The 19,797-nt window shown below is 37.4% G+C and overlaps 1 protein-coding gene across 2 annotated transcripts in view; it reads left to right on the plus strand.

Moving 5' to 3' along the window:
• The window catches only part of LMLN (leishmanolysin like peptidase), a 78,036-nt gene that overhangs the window by 33,231 nt on the left and 25,008 nt on the right, over positions 1 to 19,797 (plus strand). For both annotated transcript variants that reach the window (XM_037131965.2, XM_053672931.1), the window contains exons 9-11: positions 1,129 to 1,246; positions 3,413 to 3,520; positions 6,886 to 6,962. In XM_037131965.2, the coding sequence (XP_036987860.2) occupies positions 1,129 to 1,246; positions 3,413 to 3,520; positions 6,886 to 6,962 (303 nt within the window). The remainder of the gene's footprint in view (positions 1 to 1,128; positions 1,247 to 3,412; positions 3,521 to 6,885; positions 6,963 to 19,797) is intronic.

Here is a 19,797-nt window from a genome sequence, read left to right on the forward strand (position 1 = left end):
AAAACCCTCCTTGCCAAGCAGGGCTCTGTTCCACCATATTGTAACTGATCCTACTTTACAGTACGGCCATGAGAAAATGTGGGTTGGTTATATTTTGGTTTATTAATAATAATTGCCTATACATGGAGATATTTACATGTAAACGGACACATATTTTATTTAGCACAGCATATTAGCTATGATCTTAGAGGTTCGGGGCCTAAAATAAATAATATTAAGAAACACTAAAAATAGCCCTGGCTAGTCTAGCTCAGTGGATTGAGCACAGGCCTGCGAATCAAAGGATCAAGGTTCGATTCCCAGTCAGGGCACATGCCTGGGTTGCAAGCCAGTTCCCAGCAGGGGCCAGTTCCCAGCAGGGGACACACGAGAAGCAACCATACATTGATATTTCTCTCCCTCTCTCTTTCCCTTCCCTTCTAAAGATAAATAAAATCTAAAAAATAAATTTATTTTTTAAAAAAAGAAGAAACACTAAAAAGATTATCAAGAATTATATGTAGAATATCAGTTATAGAAACTATAACTCTTTGCATGTGTTTGTATAAAAATCTCTAGTCTAGGAGCTTATGTCCACAAAAGGGACACAACACGAGAATGTTCATGGCGGTTTTGTTGTTAATACCCCCCAAATGGGAACTACCCAAAGGTTCATCAGTAACAGAATGAAGAAATAAATTGTGATATATTCCTGCAGTTGAAAGCTACAAAGCAGTATCAGTATAAAAGGATGCACTATTGCTGCAGGCAAGTAAATTATACTTTCCCACAGCATCAAAGTGCCATCGTTTTTTGGTTAAGTTTCCTTATATACTTGGATATGTTTCTGGACTTGCTTTTACTTTTAATAAATTTAGTGAAAGGAAATAATTTATTGCCGTCTTAGCCAAGTACTGGCTGTGTGGACTTCAGCAAGTTACTTCATCTCTCTATGCTTCTGTCTCTTTATCTACAAAATGGTAATGATACTCTCCTGAGGTTGCTGAAAAGATTAAGTGTTATCAAATACTTTGGAAGGACTTGGTACATAATAAGGTCAAACATTTTAATTTTATTGATATTCATAAACACTTAAATTTAGTGTGGTGAATTTATAAAAGTGACCGTCTTCATGTCTTTTAACTACAGTCTTGGATTATATCAATGGAGTGATAAAGTAGTTCAAAAAGTGGAGAGATCATGGGATGTTCGAGATAACAAGATAGTTCCTCACACTGTGTATCTTCTAGTAACACCTCGTGTTGTTGTAAGTATGACTGAACTTAATGTCTGGTGAGCCATCTGCTCTTTTTCTTCACTATTGTCTTTTCTTTGCTAATCATTTGGTTAAGAATACATGGTTAAATTTTGGAGCCTATAATAGAAAAAATAATATAAAGGCAATACAGTAAAGCTATAGGCTCAGAGAAATCTGAGGAAATGGAAATTTGGCAATGACTCTCCTGGTTCCTATTCGACCCATTGGTTTAAGCCAGTGTGCCTAGTTTGATACCTCTTAGGATTACTGGTACTATTTGCCTAATTGCTGGTCATTTAATTTGGGTTTGTAATAGTGAGGGTTCTCCAGAAAAACAGAACCAGCAGGCAGTGTTGTTGACAGCTGCGGGTGGAGGGGTTTTATTTTAAGGAATTGGCACATGTAAATTACAATTGTGGAGTTTTAGAGAATCCATATCTGATAGAGTAGGCCGAAGGGCTGGCAGGCTGGAGACTCGGGGAGGAGTTGTAGTTTGAGCTCAAAGGCAGAGTCTGCTAGTAGAATTCCTTCAGTGTTCAGGTAAGGTCAGTCTTTTTTTTTTTTTAAAGATTTTATTTATTTATCTTTAGAGGGGAAGGAGAGAGGGAGAGAAACATCAGTGTACGGTTGCCTTTCGTGCGTCCTCTGCTGGGAACTGGCCTGCAGGGAACTGGCCTGCAACCCAGGCATGTGCCCTGACTGGGAATTGAACTGCGATTGTCTGGTTCGCAGGCCCGCACTCAACTTTTTTTTTTTTTTTTAATGCCTTTAACTGATTGAATAAGGCTCATCTAAATCCTTTCAACTAAATTGAATGTTAATCTCATCCAAAAGTATCTTCATGCCCTAGCCAGGTGACTCAGTTAGTTGGAGTGGTGAGGGTTTGATTTCCGATTAGGACACATACCTAGGTTGCATGTTCAATCTCTGGTTTGGGCACCTGTGGACGGCAGTTGATCAATGTTTCTCTCTCACATCATTGCTTCTCTCTCTGTCTTCCCACCTCTCTCTCTCAAGTCAATAAAATATATCCTTAGGTGAGGATTAAGAAAAAATAGCATCCTCACAAAAACATCTAGGGTAATGTTTGACCAAATACCTGAGCACAGTGGTGCAGCCAAGAGAATATAAAATTAACCATCACACTCTTATATAATGACGGAAACATATTCTTTCTTCTTTGTTCACTGAACACAGCTCTGTCCGCCTTCTGAACTTTTGCACTGCTCTTGGCGTATTTTCCATTCCTGGAAATGTCTGACTGAAAGACAGAAAAAAATGAACAAAACTGTATTCTGAGAAACAACTTACTTTTCCTACTGTGTGGATATGGATACTATTATCCATAACAAAAACAGTTTGTACCTAATTAACATTGTTGACACACAGCTACAAATGGCGATGGTACTAATCTATAACTTTTTTGAAATATATGAGTTAAAGTCAAAATCTTTAAATAGACAAAAATATGAAAAGAAGTAGTAATTTACTAGCAGAGTGGGACTTTATGAAAATATTTTATTTAATTAAAAAGCATATTTTTAAAAGATGTTCTCTTTCTCCTCACCAAAGTAATTCTTTTTTTTCTTCTTTTTAAAAATTTTATTTATTTATTTATTTATTTATTTAGAGGGGAAGGGAAGGAGAAAGAGTGGGAGAGAAATATCAGTGTGTGGTTGCCCCTCATGTGTCCCCTACTGGGGACCTGGCCTGTGCCCAGGCATGTACCCTGACTGGGAATTGAACCAGCAACCCTTTGCTTCACAGGCCTGTACTCAATCCACTGAGCTACACCAGCCAGGGCTCTTTTGTTTTTTTAATCCTCACCTGAGGATGTGTTTATTGATTTTAAAAAGAGAGGAAGAGGGAGAGAGAAAGGCAGGCAGAGAGAGAGTGACAGAGAAACAATGATATGAGACAGAAACATTGATTGGTTACCTCCTGCACATGCCCTAACTGGGGACCTAACCTGCAACCTAGGTATGTGCCCTGACCAGGAATTGAACCCACAACCATTTGGTGTATGGGACAATGTTCCAACTGACTGAGCCAACTGGCCAGTGCACCAAAGTAATTTTTTACTGTCTACTTTATTACATCTAGCATGATAGAAAATTTGCCATCGCCTTATTGTACTTTTGTAGGGTTTATTTATTTATTTTTTCTGATTTTTAGGATGAAGCACGAAAACATTTTAACTGTCCAATTCTGGAGGGAATGGAACTTGAAAATCAGGGTGGTATGGGCACTGAGCTCAATCATTGGGAAAAGCGTTTGTTAGAGGTTAGTTTATTTTAATATTTTACTAGATGTGTTTTAAAAAATATTTGGACACTTTTTAAACTCATGGTAAAGTTATTCAAATAGATATAATAGCATATAAAGTAAAAAAACTTTTAAGTCCCCTTTCCCCTTTAGCTTTCTAGATCCACTTTCCTGAAGTAATCATTTTTTAAGTTTTTTGTATATTCTTTTAGAAATATGAACTTAATGTACATACTTAAAAAAATGTATCATTTCATTTTTTATACATTTCAGGTTTCATACATTTATGCAGCTTTTTCACTTAGAGACATATCATACACATTTTTCCAAGGTGGTAAAGTGCTTCTGCTATAATGCAATGTATGCTTTCCTAAAACAAACAAACAAAAACAAAACAAAACGTCTTTCTTCAAAATTGAAAGCTAAAAATAATAAGGCTTGTGAGAAAAACAAATACTAGAGCACTAATAAAAGCAGTGAGTCATAATAAAAGTACTAGCTTGGTTTAAAAGTACATCATGTTTCCAAGAAATAAACTTCTGTATTTAGTCTAGTATTTTTTTTTACATTCAACAGCAATAACAAAAAAAAACAATGATAGCTGGATGGGAGACTATAAATCTGAGCAATGAAAAAAATGAGTAAAACTGTACAAAGATAAGAGTGAACCATGCAGTAAGCACTCCTAAGTCAGAGCATCTGGCCATACTAAGCCCGGTGGAAGAGCATGGAATGAATGGGCATCGTGTGCAGTATAGCATTTCTCTGTGTTGTGTCTAGCTGTCTTAATATACATTGTATTTAGCTGCTGTTGCTCCATTGCACAAATGTTAAAATCCAGGGAAAACATCATTATGAACCAACTTGACTCCTTATTATGATGATGATGTTTTTTACTTACCAGTCTCAGTGAGCTAATTTATATTACAGAAACACATGCTTTAGCAGAATAGACTGTATATTGGATCTACTCATTTTTAAAAATAGCTATAGAGTATTATATAAATGTAACAATATTCCCATGTTAATGTATAACTATGTTTTAAATTTCTTAAAAATATTGTAATGAGCAACTTATTTATATCTACAATGCCTTCTATGAGTGTTGTTCTAGTGGTAGTTCTTAGGTTCAACTACACAGTCAAACTAACGAGACCTAAACAGGCCACATTGAAAAAACATTCACTTAGAAGAATAGAAGAAAGAGCACACACCAGCATGGCCATCAGGCATTTCTCCTGTTTTCCACACAGCAGACTAGGGGCTGCATATGGACATAACTTCCAGAACCTTTGAGGGACATACCTGTAAGAGTTCACTGCACACAGGGAAGTCCCAAAGTGGCTTACCAATAGTTATTCATGTTCATTTACAGTAATTCTAAGTCTAGAGGCATACAGGAGGTCTTTTCCTCTATGTACTGTTGCCTGGTAACACAGTTGACATTCCACCTTTATTAGGTTTCCAGAGGGCCAGAGTTAGGAAGTTAACTCAAGGTAGATTTGTTTATTTAGAAAGACAAAAGATAAATCACTGCAAATGGGATTTCTCAAAGAATGCATATATATCTTAGATCTGACATCAAAAGCATGAACAGCCAAGGAAAATAGATAACATGAACGTCATCAGAATGAAAAACTTTTGTGCTTCACAAGACACTGTCAAGAAAAAGACACAGAATGAGAGAAAATATTCGCAGATCATCTATCTCATAGGGTCTAGTATACAGAATATATAAAGAACTCTTATAACTCAACAATAAAAAGACAACCCAATTTTAAAATGGTGAAGGATTTGAATATGAATGTATATATTAGAGGTGTTTGGCTCCTTAGATAGTTGCAACTTACATATATCATGACCCAAGCTAGCAAAGTTATAAAAAGAGTGAAATTAGTACTGGTGCTGATTGTTCTTACCTAGGTGAACCCAAAGGATCAGTGATAGAATATTGTGGGAGACACATTTATTTCTCCCATGTGAACTTTAGTTCACTTTAAGCAATTTTATGAGGTGGTTCCCTTTAGAAAGCTGTAGATTGACCAGAAATGAATTTTTTTTTCAGTAGAAATCTTGAGAGTAGTACTTTTATTAATTTCATTGACTTATGCCTTTCTCTGTGCTCAACTTTATGTTCTTGAACTTTATTTTTAAAAGATGATATTCAAGTACTTGAGGAGATCATCTAGTGTTCAACATAAAGATTTGAAGAATAATCAGAGCTGCCCAAAGATGGAATACACTATCTTAAGCAGCAGTGAAGTCCCTACCATTAGATGCCCTACTGATAGGAATTTTATGATATGAATTAAAACATTGAATAGATAGACCTTGATGATATTTTAGGTCCCTCAAGGCAAATCCTTTGATCCTGTGATTTTTTAATAATATTTGTTTTGCATATATATGTATTTCTGTGATCACAAAGTTGAGTAACCTGAAAGCATTTCTGTGTAATTATTACCTTGGCATCTGTCTCAACCACCCACTTTACTTTGCCTAAATAGTTTAATATTTTTACAGTATTTCTGTTTTCGTATATTTACCCTCATTTTCCTCACAGAGTTCTAAATGCTGGTTGTCTGTGACAGATCCTGGCCTACAGGATCCATATATGTTGTGGCTGCTAATTAGAGAAAAAATACACATGGACTACAGAAGTCCTGTGGGTAAAAAGGACAGCATGGCTACTCTCTGAAAGGGAGAGGGTGAGAGGGCCAGAGAGCTCATCCCTGCCTGGACAGGCTTTTATTGCTTCTCTGGGTACGTTACATGGAGGGTAGTCCTCATTTACTATGCACAGGTTCACTGCAGGGGACTACCTTTTACAGATAACAAAGGAAAGAATGTGGCTAACTACTTCAAAGAGAAGGATGTTGCAGACCTAGGGGAAAAGTGGTTGAACTGGTTATATGCCATACTTGGGAGGTTTAGCTCAGATTTTAGGAAGTTGCAGTAAGCCCTTTCTGCTTCAATTCAGGGTGAGGGAATTTTAGCAAAAACAAGTCTCATAGCCATCTAGGTACGATTTCCCCATGAGGAAACCTCTCCATGGGCATGGTCCTGTGTGCCACTCACTCCCCACTGGTTTTCCACATGAGCGCTGAGCTACGTTTCCACACCATGTGAAGCGGTTCCCTACAGTTGTCTGCCATTCAAGGAAAATTGTACACAATGTAGACATTTGAGGCAGAAAGTAGATTTGGCTTTAAGCTTCAGTCTTGTCATTTTAAAGACGGCTTATGTATTTCACTATTTTAAGTGCATATTTCATCAGCCTCTCACACTTGAGACATTTTAAATACACATCAAAGTAATCATTATAATTATTGGGAGTTGCAAAGAGTCCAGTATTCTAATTAAAATCTGTTGGTGATTTTCAGAATGAAGCAATGACTGGTTCTCACACCCAGAACCGAGTCCTCTCTCGAATCACTCTGGCATTAATGGAGGACACTGGGTAAGGTAGCTTTGAGAGTATTATATGACTTGCTTATTAAAATGAAATGAATATTAACATTATGATTAAGATGAATATTAGCTTAAAAAAAGTGCTGATATACCTAGCTGAGTGACTCAGTATTGTCCCATACACCAGAAGGTTGTAGGTCAAGTCACAAACCTTGGTTATGGGTTCTGATCCCCAGACAGGGTGTGTACAGGAGGCAACCATTGATGTTTCTTTCTCACATTGATGTTTCTCTCTCTCTTTCTCCCCGCCTTTCTTTCCTCTCTTCCTCTCTCCAAAATCAATAAAAAAATGTTCTCAGGTAAGGTTAAAAAAATACTAGCATTTTACAGAGAAGCAAAGTATTCTTTGAATTTTGCATAGTTAGCTATTCATTACCTATAACAGCTACATTCATTCAATTATCTGAGGCCCTGAGGTACAGTAATGAATGGAACAAAATTCCTGGTATTATGACATTTATTTTCCAATAAGTAGAACCAGGCTAATATGAAGAAAAGATTAATACAAATAATTTTAAAATTTTTAAATGAAATAGATGTATAGATTCCTGATTTTTAAAGCAGTAGAACCTTCTGATAAAGCGGTAGAATACTGTTTTTTAATAACTCCAGTGGGAGTCTTTTCCTTTGTTGGTTCCTGGGTCCTTTTGACAAGATTTGTTTTTTGAGAGCTTCCTTGTTTTCTGGTGTGGTAGGATGTACCAGGCTGATCAGCACATTTTTCCCTGGGCATCAGCCAGTCTTCCAAGGAGCACTGGTTTCTCTAATAGGAATAGTTTTTATAAACCACAGCCTAGGCATTGTTCATTACTACTAGATTATCATACTTTACAGTAGACCAAGTTAGGAAATTAATATATTCAAAAAGGAAAAAACAACTGCTGGATTTTTTAGTGCCATTATAACATTTTTTCATTTATCCCTGAATAAGCAATGGCCAGCAGAAGTGATCCTGCTGCTCTCCTTAATAACCAATTTACGTTAACCTATTAACCAGACCCTTTTATAAACAATGCTAGTTTCTTTAAGATACCAGTTGGGTCTAGAAGCACTGTAGAGTGTGTGAATCACTAATGAAAAATCATGGCACTAGCAAATTTTTAAATAGTTTTTCTTTTTTCTGAGGTAACACAACAGCAACATAGTTCACATGTTTCTAAATTTCTGGGAATATTTTTAAACTGTAGACATGAAAATGAATTTTTATAAATCCATATGACTTCAGTGTAACTTAACTGAGTTGCTTCTTCCAGTAAAAGACATTATCATTTATCCATCCAGAAACCCAGGAACCATCTTTGATGACATCCTCCCCAACTTCTCATATGTAATCAGTCATAAATCTTTTTTGATTTTTAACTCTCTAGTATCCTTAGAGTCTGTCTCCTTTTCTGGTCACCATTGCCTTTATCAAGGCCACCATTATGTTTTTCCTGGATACCTACTGTAGATTTTTAAAAATCTATCTCCCTACATCTTAAATGGTTCTTTCTACTGCCCATAGGCTTTCACACATTTTGTGCAAGTGTCCTTTAGAATTTTATTAGGCACAGTACTTTACACAGTAAGAAATACATCATGATCAAAGTACACTTACACATACATAGCATTAAGAGCAAATAAATTGATAAGAGTGTTAAGATGATTCCATGGAGAAAGAATAGTTTATTCAGCAAATTTTCCTGGGACAGCAGGATACCCACAAGCAAAAAAATTAATCCCTATGACACGTGACTTTTAAAAATTAACTCAGAATGGCTTAAAGACCAAAATATAAGACTTAAAACTATAAAAGTCTTAGAAGGAAGCATAGGTGTCATTCTTACTGTTGGATGAGGAAGTGATTTCTTAGATCTAACTCCAAAAGTATAAGCAACCAAGGAAAATAGATAACATGAAGTTAATCAAAATTAGTAACTTTTGTGCTTCAAAAGACATTATCAAGAAAGTGAAGATCAAATGAGGATGATCCAAGATGCTAGAGGAATAAGTGGAAGAAGCTATACTAAACTCCTCCCAGGACCAATTTGGAATTATAACTACGTTGTAAAGAAATCATCCTGAATAACCAACTGAATACTAGCTGGAGAGAAGCCTTATAACCAAGGACAGACAGAAGAAGCCACTTCACCACGACAAGACTGGTAGGGAGTGCTCGGAGGAGGCACGAGAGGACTGAATGGGCTCCCATAGGCCGCAACTGACGTTCCAGAGGGATTTCCAGTGGCTGGGAGTTCCCCGCTGAGAAGTGTGGAGACTAAACCCAAAGCTGGGCTTCCTAACCTACAGCACCAGAGCTGGAAAGGAACCCAAATAATCCAGCTGTGTAAAGTAACAGGGTTTCTGTCTGCCAAAGAGAGACAGTTGGGGATGCAAAGAATCTCTTAAAGGGCCAATGCATGAAATTTCATTTGCAGCCACTTACCCTGGGCTCTGGCATAGAGAGGGCAGAGTGGACTAGAGACACCTGAGGAGGGTCTGTGTTTAGTGGCTCTGGGGAGAGAACTGAATGAAAAGCTGTCAGGATCCCTGTGCTGAGTTGTTCAATATACTGGAGAGGGCATCTTTATAGGTAGGGCACTCCTCTCAAGTGGCATCAGCCTGAGGGAAGCAGTAGCTGCACCCACAGGAATTAATCTGCCCCAATCTGTGGAGCTTAAGATGACTATTGCTGATACTTTGATTAGTTTAACAACCAGTCCTTTTAACACCTGAATCACTGAGAAGCTTAGCACTGATTAGTTTAACGAACTAAGGTGGAAATTACAATGAACCAGCCAAAATGGGAAGACAAAGAAACAGACTCCTAATGAAAGAACAAAGGAATTCTCCTGAAGTAGATGAAATGGAGGTACAAAATTGATCAGATAGAGAGTTTACAATGATGATTCTAAAAACATGCAACAGCATGTAAAAAAAAATTGAAACCATAAAAAAGGACATATCAGAAATAAAGAATGCAATATCTGAAATAAATAATACATTAGAAGGAATAAATAGTAGGTTAGATGAAGCAGAGGATTGAATCAGTAGTTTGGAAGACAAGGTAGGAAAAAAAACCCTGGCAGAGTAGCAAAATGTAAAAAGAATTTAACAAAATAAGGAGAACTTAAGAAACATTTTGACATGAAGCATAACTATATCCACATAATGGGGTTACCAGAGTGAGAATAGAGCAAGCAAAGGATCAGGAACCTATCTGAAGAAATAATGACCAAAAACTTCCCTAATCTTGTGAAGGAAAAAGACAAGTCTAAGAAGTTCAGAGAGTTGCAAACAAGTTGGACCCAAAGAGGCCTACACCAAGACCCATCATAATTAAAATGATAAGACTTAAAGGGGAGAGAATTCTAAAAGCCACAAGAGAAAATCAGGTAGTGACCTACAAGGGAGCACCAATTAAAATGTCATCTGATTACTCAACAGAAACATTTCAGACCAGAAGGGAGTGGTGTGAAATATTCAAGGTGATGAAAAGCAAGGACCTATAACCAGTCTACTTTACCTAGCAAGGTTCTCACTTAAAATGGAAACAAATGAGCTTTCCAGATAAGGAAAATCTAAAGGAGTTTGTTAACACCAAACCAGTACTGCAACAAATGTTAAAGACCTTGCTTTAGGAACAAAATAAGAAAAAGAGAAGGGAAAAAAAGAGAGGAAAACAGTCTAATAATAAAATGACCCGATAGCCCTGGCTGTTATAGCTCAGTGGATTTAGCACGGGCCTACAAAGCAAGGGGTTGCTGGTTCCATTCCCAGTTATGGCATATGCCTGGGTTGCAGGCCAGGTCCCCAGCAGGGGACACATGAGAGGCAACCACACATTGATGTTTCTCTCCCACTCTTTCTCCTTCCCTTCTCCTATCTCTAAAAATAAATAAATAAAGTATTTTTTAGAAAGTTAAGCCTATATTTTTTAAAAAGTGACCCTACATACATATCTGTCAATAATCACCTTAAATGGAAATGGCCTAATTGCTCCAACAAAAGATATAGGGTACATGAATGGATAAGAAAACAAGACCCATACATGTGCTGCCTCCAAGAGACACATCTCAGATGAAAAGATGCACACAGACTAAAAGTAGAGAGATAAAAAGATATTTCATGCAAATGGAATGGGAAAAAAAGCTGGGGTAGCAGTACTTATAGCTGACAAAACAGACTTTAAAACCAAGGCTATACTAAGAGATAAAGAAGAACACTACATAATAATAAAGGAAACAATCCAACAAGAGGATATAACCCTAGTAAACATTTATGTATCCAACGTAGGAGCACCTAAATATGTAAAGCAAATCTTGATGAATATAAAGGGAAAGATCAATAGAATTGCAGTCATAGTTGGGGATTTTAACACTCCATTGACTTCAGTGGATAAATCTTCCAGGAATAAAATCAACAAGGAGACATCAGCCTTAAATGACACACTAGATCAAATGGATTTAATTGATATCTTTAGAGCATTTCACTCCAAAGGAGCAAAATATACATACTTACCAAGTGCACATGGAAGGATAGACCACATAGTAGGACACAAAACAAGTCTCAGTAAATTTAACAAGATTGAAATCATACCAAGCATCTTGTCTGACCACAATGTGGTGTATCTAGAAATCGATCACAAGAAGAACACTGAAAAACATGCTAGACAGTGAAGCTAAATAACATGGTATTAAACAGTGATTGGGTCAACAGTGAAATCAAGGAAGAAATCAAAAGATGCCTTGAAACAAATGAAAATGAGGACACAATCACTCAAGATCCATGGGACACTGGGAAGGCAATCCCAAGAGAGAAGTTCATAGCATTACAGGCCTATCTCAGAAAACCAGAAAAAGCTAAAAAAAAAAAAAAACCTAAATACTCTTAAAAAACTTGAAAAAGAACCACAAACCCCAAAGCGAGTAGAAGGAAGGAAACAATAAAGATCAGAGCAGAAATAAATGAAATATAGTAAAAAAATTGATACAAGAGATCAATGAATCCACGAGCTAGTTCTTTGAAAAGACAACAAGATTAACAAACCTGTAACCAGACTCATCAAGAAAAAAGAGAAAGGACCCAAATTAATAACATCAGAAATGAAAGAGGAGAAATAACAATGGACACCAAAGAAAGACAAAGGATTATAAGAAAATGTTTTGAACAACTATATGGCAACAAACTGGAAAACTTGGATGAAATGGATAAATTTCTAGAAACATATAATCTTCCAAAGTAAATCAACAATAATCAGAGAGTCTGAATAGACAGATTACACCTAATGAAATTGAAGTAGTGATTAAAAAACTCTCAATAGACAAGAACCCTGGACAGGGTGGCTTCACAGGTGAATTTTACCAAACATTCTGAGAGGAACTAACACCTCTCTTCAAAATGTTTCATAAAATTCAAAAAGGAGGAAGGTTCCCAAACTCATTTTACAAGGCCAGCGTTATCCTAATTCAAAACAAGGTAAAGATACTACAAAGAAAGCAAATTGCTGACCAATATCCTTGATGAACATAGATGCTAAAATCCTTAGCAAAATATTAGCAAACCAAATATAGCAATGCATCAGAAAGACCACATACCACAATCGAGCGGGATTTATTCCGAGAATGCAGGGCTTTTACCACATTCACAAATCAGTAAGTATGATTCACCACACACAAAAAATTGAAGAATAAAAACCACATGATCATATTGATAGATGCAGAAAAAGCATTTGATAAAATCCAGCACCCATTTACAATAAAAACTCTCAACAACGTGGGAATAGAGAGCACATACCTAAACATAATAAAAGCCATATATGACAAACCTACTGCCTGGATCAGATTCAACAGGCAAATACTAAAAGATAGGGAACAAGACAAGCAAGTCAGCTTTCAGTTCTCTTATTTAACATATTACTGGAAGTAATAGCCACAGCAATCAGACATAAAGAAGAAATAAAATGCAGCCAAACTGGAAAGGAAGAAGTTAAACTCTTTACTTGCAGACAATATGACACTGTACACAGAGAACTGCAAAAATTCCACGAAGAAACTACTAGAAGTGATAACTGAATTCAGCAAAGTAATAGGATACAAAATTAATATGCAAAAGTCAGTTGCATTTTTACATGCTAATAACAATAATAGAAATGGAAATTCAGAAAACAATCCTGTTTAACAGTTGCTTCAAAAAGAATAAAATACCTAGGAATAAAGCTAACCAAGGATATAAAAGACCCGTACTCAGAAAATTATAAGACACTGAAGAAAGAAATTGAAGAAGATCCCATGTTCCTGGACAGGAAGAATTGGCATCATTAAAATGTGTATTCTACAGAATGCAATCTATAGATTCAGTGCAATTCCTATCAAGAATCCCATGACAGCCCTGGCTGGCATGGCTTAGTGGATTGAGTACTGGACTGTGAAGCAAAGGGTCGCTGGTTTGATTCCCAGTCAGGGCACATGCCTGGGTTGTGGGCCAGGTTTCCAGTATGGGGCACACAAGAGGCAAACACATATTGATGTTTCTCTCCCTCTCTTTCTCCCTCCCTTTCCCCTCTCTAAGAATAAATAAAATCTTTTAAAAAAGAATCCTATGGCATATTTCACAGAATTAAATATTTCAAAAATTTAAATGGACCCACAAAAGGTCCTACATAGCAACAACCTAGAGAAAGAAGAACAAAGTAGTGTTGAGGACTCACACTACCTAATATGAATCTATACTGTAAGGCTATAATAATCAAAACAGCCTGGTACTGGCATAAAAACAGACACATAGGTCAGTGGAACAGAATAGAGAACCGAGAAATAAACCCACACCTTTATAGTCAATTAGTATTCAACAGAGGAAGCAAATACATACAGTGGTGTAGGAGACTGTTCTGCGTGGCATGGGCCCAGCTCCCACTCAGAGATGCCCAGGACCCATGCCCATGGATAGGTTCTCCTGTGGGAAGTCTGTCCTGCAATGTGCTTAGGCCACTTTGAGTCTTGCTTTTTGCTAAAAACTCCCTCACCCGATTTGTAGCAAACATTTTACTGCAAAGTAACTTCCTAAAATCCATGCTAAACCTTCTAAGGACCAGTGTAACCAGTTCAACCACTTTTGCCTTTTCATTTGCAAATATCCCTCTTCATTGATGTGATTAGCGGCATTGGCTCCTTTGTTTTCTGTAAAAGGTAACTACCCAAAGCATCCTGTGCATAGTAAATGGGGACCATCCTGTAATGTGCTGAGAAACCAAATAAAGGCCGGTCACGGCAAGGGCTGCAGCTTTTGCTCCCCTTGAGAGAAAAGCCATGCTGTCCCTTTTCCTCCACAGGACTTGGTAGTCCGTGTGAATGTCTAATTTCATCCATAATGACATGGACACCGCAGGCCAGTGTCCGCATCACAGTGGGCTAAAGAGGGTTTATTCAATCAGTGGTGTTGGGAAAATTGGACAGATATGTGCAGAAAAATGAAACTAGACCATCTTGTTTTACCGCACAGAATACATTCAAAATGGATCAAAGACTTAAGTGTCAGATCTGAAACCATAAAAATCCTAGAAGAAAACACAGGCAGCAAAATCTCAGACATTGCTGGTAGCAATATTTTATGAGATATATCTCCACAGGCAAGGGAAACAAAAGGAAATCATCCACAAAGTAGAAAGACAACCCATAGATTGGGAGAACATACTCATCAAACATCTGATAAGAGGTTAATATTCAAAATTTGTAAAGAACTTACAAAACTCAGCACCAAAGGAACAAACAACCCGATTTAAAAATGGGCAAAGGACCTGAATAGACACTTCTCCAAAGAGGATACACACATGGCAAACAGACGTATGAAAAGATGCTCAATATCACAAATCATCAGAGAAATGCAAAGTGAAATCACAGTGAGATATCATCTCACACCTGTCAGAATGGCTGTCATCAATAAATCAGCAAACAACAAGTGCTGGTGAGGATGTAGAGAAAGGGGAATGCTTTTGCACTGCTGGTGGGACTGCAGACTGGTGCAGTCACTGTGGAAAGCACTATGGAGATACCTCAAAAAATTAAAAATGGATCTGCCTTTTGACCCAGCGATCCCACTTGTGAGAATATATCCGAAGGAACCCAAAGCACTAATTTGAAAGAACATAAGCACCCAATGTTCATTTAGCAGCATTATTTACAATTGCCAAGATATGTAAGCAGCCCAAGTGTCCATCAATAGATGAGTAGATTAAACAACTATGGGACATTTACACAGTGGAATTCTACTTGGCCATAAAAAAGAAAATTTGACCCTTTGCAACAGTGTGGATGGACCTGGAGAACATTATGCTGAGAAAAATTAGCTAGTCAGAGAAAGACAAATGCCATATGATTTCACTCATCTGTGGAATCTAATAAACTAACTGAACTAAGAAGCAAAATAGAGACATACTCATAGATGGAGAGCAGATGGGGGAGGTTAGAGAGTGGAGGGATTAAGCAAAAAGGAAAAAGGACTCATGGACATAGACAATAGTGTGGTGATTGCTGGGTGGGAGGGGTTATAAGGGCATTAAATGGTAATGGAAAATGTACAATGAAAATCAAAGTTAAAAAATAAAAATTCATCAAATGAAAAAGGTAAAGATACAAGTCATAGGATGGGAGAAAATATTTGGAAATCATCCATCCGATAAGGGTCTAGTATCCAAAATATCTGAAGGACTGTTATAACTCAACAATAAAAAGACAAGCTGATTTAAAAATGAGTGAAGGATTTGAATAACTTTTCTCCAGAAAAGATATACAAATGGCCAATAAGCATATAAAATGTTTCTCAGCATCAGTAGTCCTTATGGAAAAGCGATTAAAATGATGGATCCTATTGGTATTTCACACCCACTGGGATGGCTATAATGAAAGAGACAGACAAAAGCAAATGTTGATGAGGATGTGGGAAAATTAGAACCCTCATACATTGCTGGTGGAAATGTAAAATGGTGCAGCCACTTTGGAAAACAGTTTGGCAGTTCCTAAAATGTTAAACTAAGATGTACCATATGATCCACTAATTCTACTCCAAGGTATAATAATATCCAAGAGAACTGAAACCATGTTCACACAAAAAATATGTATGTGAAGATTAACAGCAGCATTACTCATACAAGTAAAAAGTAGAAACCATCCAAAAGGCCATCAACTGATTAATGGATAAAGAAATGTGGTAAATCTTTACAATGGAATATTATTCAGCCATAAAAAGGAATGAAGTCAAGAGAATGAGAAAACAAGCTACAAAGTAGAAGAAAATATTTGTAAAGGCCTTTTCTAGTAAAGGACTATTCAAAATATACAAAGACCTCTTAAAACTAAACAATTAAGAAGACATTACTATAAATGGCCAAAGATCCGAACAGAAAGACCTCACCAAAAAAATACGCAAATGTAAATGAGCATATGAAAAGTTCCTCCACATATGTCATCAGGGAATTGCAAATTGAAACAAGATACCACTGTACACCTATTAGAATGACCAAAACCATAATACTGGCAGCACCAAATGCTACCAAGGGTGTGGGACACCAGGAATTTTTTCATTTATTGCCTCTGGGAATTCAATATGATTTAGTGATTTGGAAGACAGTTGGCAGTTTCTTAGAAAACTAAATATACTCTTAGCATAACAACCAAGCAAATGATGCTCTTTGATACTTAATCAGATTAATTCAAAGCTTATGTTTACACACACAAAAAAATTTATACATGGATGTTTATAGTTCATAATTGCAAAACCTTGGAAGCAACCAAGTTGTCCTTCAGTATGTGAATGGTTAAACTGCAGTACATCTAATCTATGTAATATTATTCAGAGATAAAAAGAAATGCCCTATCAAGCTATAAAAAGACATGGAAAAACATTAAATGCATGTGACTAAGTAAAAGAAGCCAGTCCTAAAAGACTGTGTTTCCAAGTGTATAACATTCTGGAAAAGGCAAAACTATGGAGACAATAAAAAGATCGGTGGATCAATAAAAAGGTTAGGTGGGGGGAGGGGAGGAATAGGAAGAACACAGGATTTTAAGGGCAATGAAATTATTCTATATGATACTGTAATTGTGGATACATTTGCCCAAACCCATAGAATTTATACTGAGAGTGAACCCTAATGCTTTGGGTGATAAGGATGTGTCAATATAGGTTCATTGAGTGATAACAAATGTAGCACTCTTCCAGTATGTTGGCAGAGGAATAAGGTATGTATGTTGGCGGGGCAGGGGATGTATGAAAACCCTGTACTTTCAGTTTTGCTATGAACCTGAAATTGTTCTAGAAAATAAAATTGATTTAAAAAAATTTGGAAGTACTAATAAATACTTCAAACATGTATCAACCTTTAAATCATTATGTTAAATGAAAGAAGCAGACATGAAATACCACCTTCCATTCTATGATATATCCAGAATAGGCAAATTCATAGAGACAGGTAGTAGATTAGTGATTGCCAGTGGGAGTGCCTGCTGATGAGTATGTCATTTTTGGAGGATGATAAAAATGTAGTGAGGTTAGATAGTGGTAATAGTTGTACAACCTTATGAATATACTAAAAACATCGAGTTGTATACATTATAAGGGTGAAGTTTTGGATATGTGATTATATCTCAATTTTTTAAAGGCCCAAAGACATTGAGGCCAGAACCTTAGATTCAGATTCTAGCTCTGCCGCTTACTTGCTATATCTTTTCCTCAGTTCTTTCACCTGTAAAACAGGGATGAAAGTGACACACCTCACTGAGTTTTATGTTGTTTCAATGAGTTAATATATATAAAACCCCCAGTACAGTGCTTGGTACATTGTAAGTACCAACTAAGTATTAGCTATTATACAGGGTGTGGCAGAAGTAGGTGTAGTGTAAGTGGAGGCAGGCAGGCTTCCTCACCCAGGTGTCTGCGTAACTAAGGAAAGCAGTCTTCCCATAGCCGTGGAGGGGATTGATAACCGGTGTTCTCGTAGCCTTGAGACTGGGTCCAATAAAGTGTTCCCATACATGAAGTGGGCTCACATGCACAGAATTATGTTACGTTACATAATGTTCTGGCAGTTTTCTGCTTTGTTCCCCGCTAGCACTTAAACAGGTAGGGACTCCCTGCTGGTGATGATGATGAAGAGAGACACACAGGGGGACAGGTGCCACGATGGGTGCCACGCTGGGGAGCAGGGGCCATGACATGAGACGTGCAGACAGTCACACAGCTTGCGGCATGCGTGGCTCGCCCACCATGAATAAAGGCATCCCAGACATCCCAACAGCTCCATGAATATTTTTCCATCTGCACAAATACCATGAACCAGTCTGGCCTTTAATGGTGGCAACACAGTAGGCTTACAGTCATGAGTACCCAAAACAGAGTTTATTATATTATTATTTAATTGTATTATTTTCCATACAAGCAACTGTAAACCTACTTTTGCTGCACCCTGTGCATAAAACTGAACCAACGGTTCATAAAACAGTGTTTACCCTTACAACATACAAAGCAGTCCTCTTTATTGGTGCTCTTGATTTTTAAAGAGAGAAATGTTGATTAAAACCCACCTAAATTGATTTCACAACCCACTGATGCCACTAAGAAACTTTATTTTAATGCGCTCTCTACCCTGCTTCCTCAGCTAACTTATGTTCATCCCATTGAATATAGCTTCAAGTTGCATTTAAAAAAACCAACTTTAATTCCCAGACTAGTTTAGATTTCCCACTCAGTGAAAGAACCCTGATCTTTGGAAGGAGAGGAAGTTTGGAGGATCCTACATCACATTTGCTTCTTTTGTTTGATTTTGTGGGAAGATGGCTGGAGTGGAGGGTATGATTCTGGTCATTCTCCTACCACTTGAGCCTGTGTTTTTATTTAGTGTCGTGTTAATGCGAAAGGGATAAGGTTTGATATGAACAGGTAAGAAACGATTTTATATAATTTTATAACTTTTATAAGCTAACATTGTTATTAAAAATAAAGAAGAGCCCTGGCTGGTGTAGCTCAGTGGATTGAGCGCAGGCCTGCGAACCAGACAATTGCGGTTCTATTCCCAGTCAGGGCACATGCCTGGGTTGCAGACCAGTTCCCTGCAGGCCAGTTCCCAGCAGGGGATGCAGGAAAGGCAACCATACATTGATGTTTCTCTCCCTCTCTCCTTCCCTTCCCCTCTAAAGATAAATAAATAAAAATATTTTTTAAAAAAATAAATAAATAAAGAAGAGACATCAAATTTACAACTAAACTACAAAAACAAACATCATTCAGAACTACCTGAAATCTAGCTGAATGGAAGTCCTACAACCAGGGATTTAAAGAATAAGCCACATCGAGACTGGTAGGAGGGGCGAAGACATGCAACAGACTGGTCGCACACCCACACCTGGCACTTTAAAATTGGGAGGGATATCTCAACTGCGGAGATTCCCAGTGAGGAGCACAGATTCCTGGCCCAAACCAGGGTTCCTGGCCCCACACTGGGCCTTCCAGTTTCAATGTCAGGAAGAGAAGTCCGCATACTTCTGGCTATAAAATCCAGTGGAGATTGTGGTTGAGTGAGCTTGAAGGCTTCTGGAGTTCCAGACAGTTCCTCTTAAAGGGCCCAAGCACCGACTTACTCAGACTCACTCCCTCTGAGCTCCCAGCACTTGGGCAGTAGCATGAAAGGAACCAGGGACACACAGGGAGAAACTGAATTGTCTGACATCAGGATAATAGGGAGGATCAGGGGGAAGGGCAGCAGCTTTCTGCCAGACGAAAGTGCTGGCAGAGGCATTTTTCTCTTTTAATATATTTTATTTATTATGCTATTACAGTTGTCCCATTCTTTTTCT

This window comes from Artibeus jamaicensis, unplaced genomic scaffold, assembly GCF_021234435.1.
Source record: "Artibeus jamaicensis isolate MK-2021 breed Jamaican fruit bat unplaced genomic scaffold, CSHL_Jam_final contig_793, whole genome shotgun sequence".
NCBI lineage: Eukaryota > Metazoa > Chordata > Mammalia > Chiroptera > Phyllostomidae > Artibeus > Artibeus jamaicensis.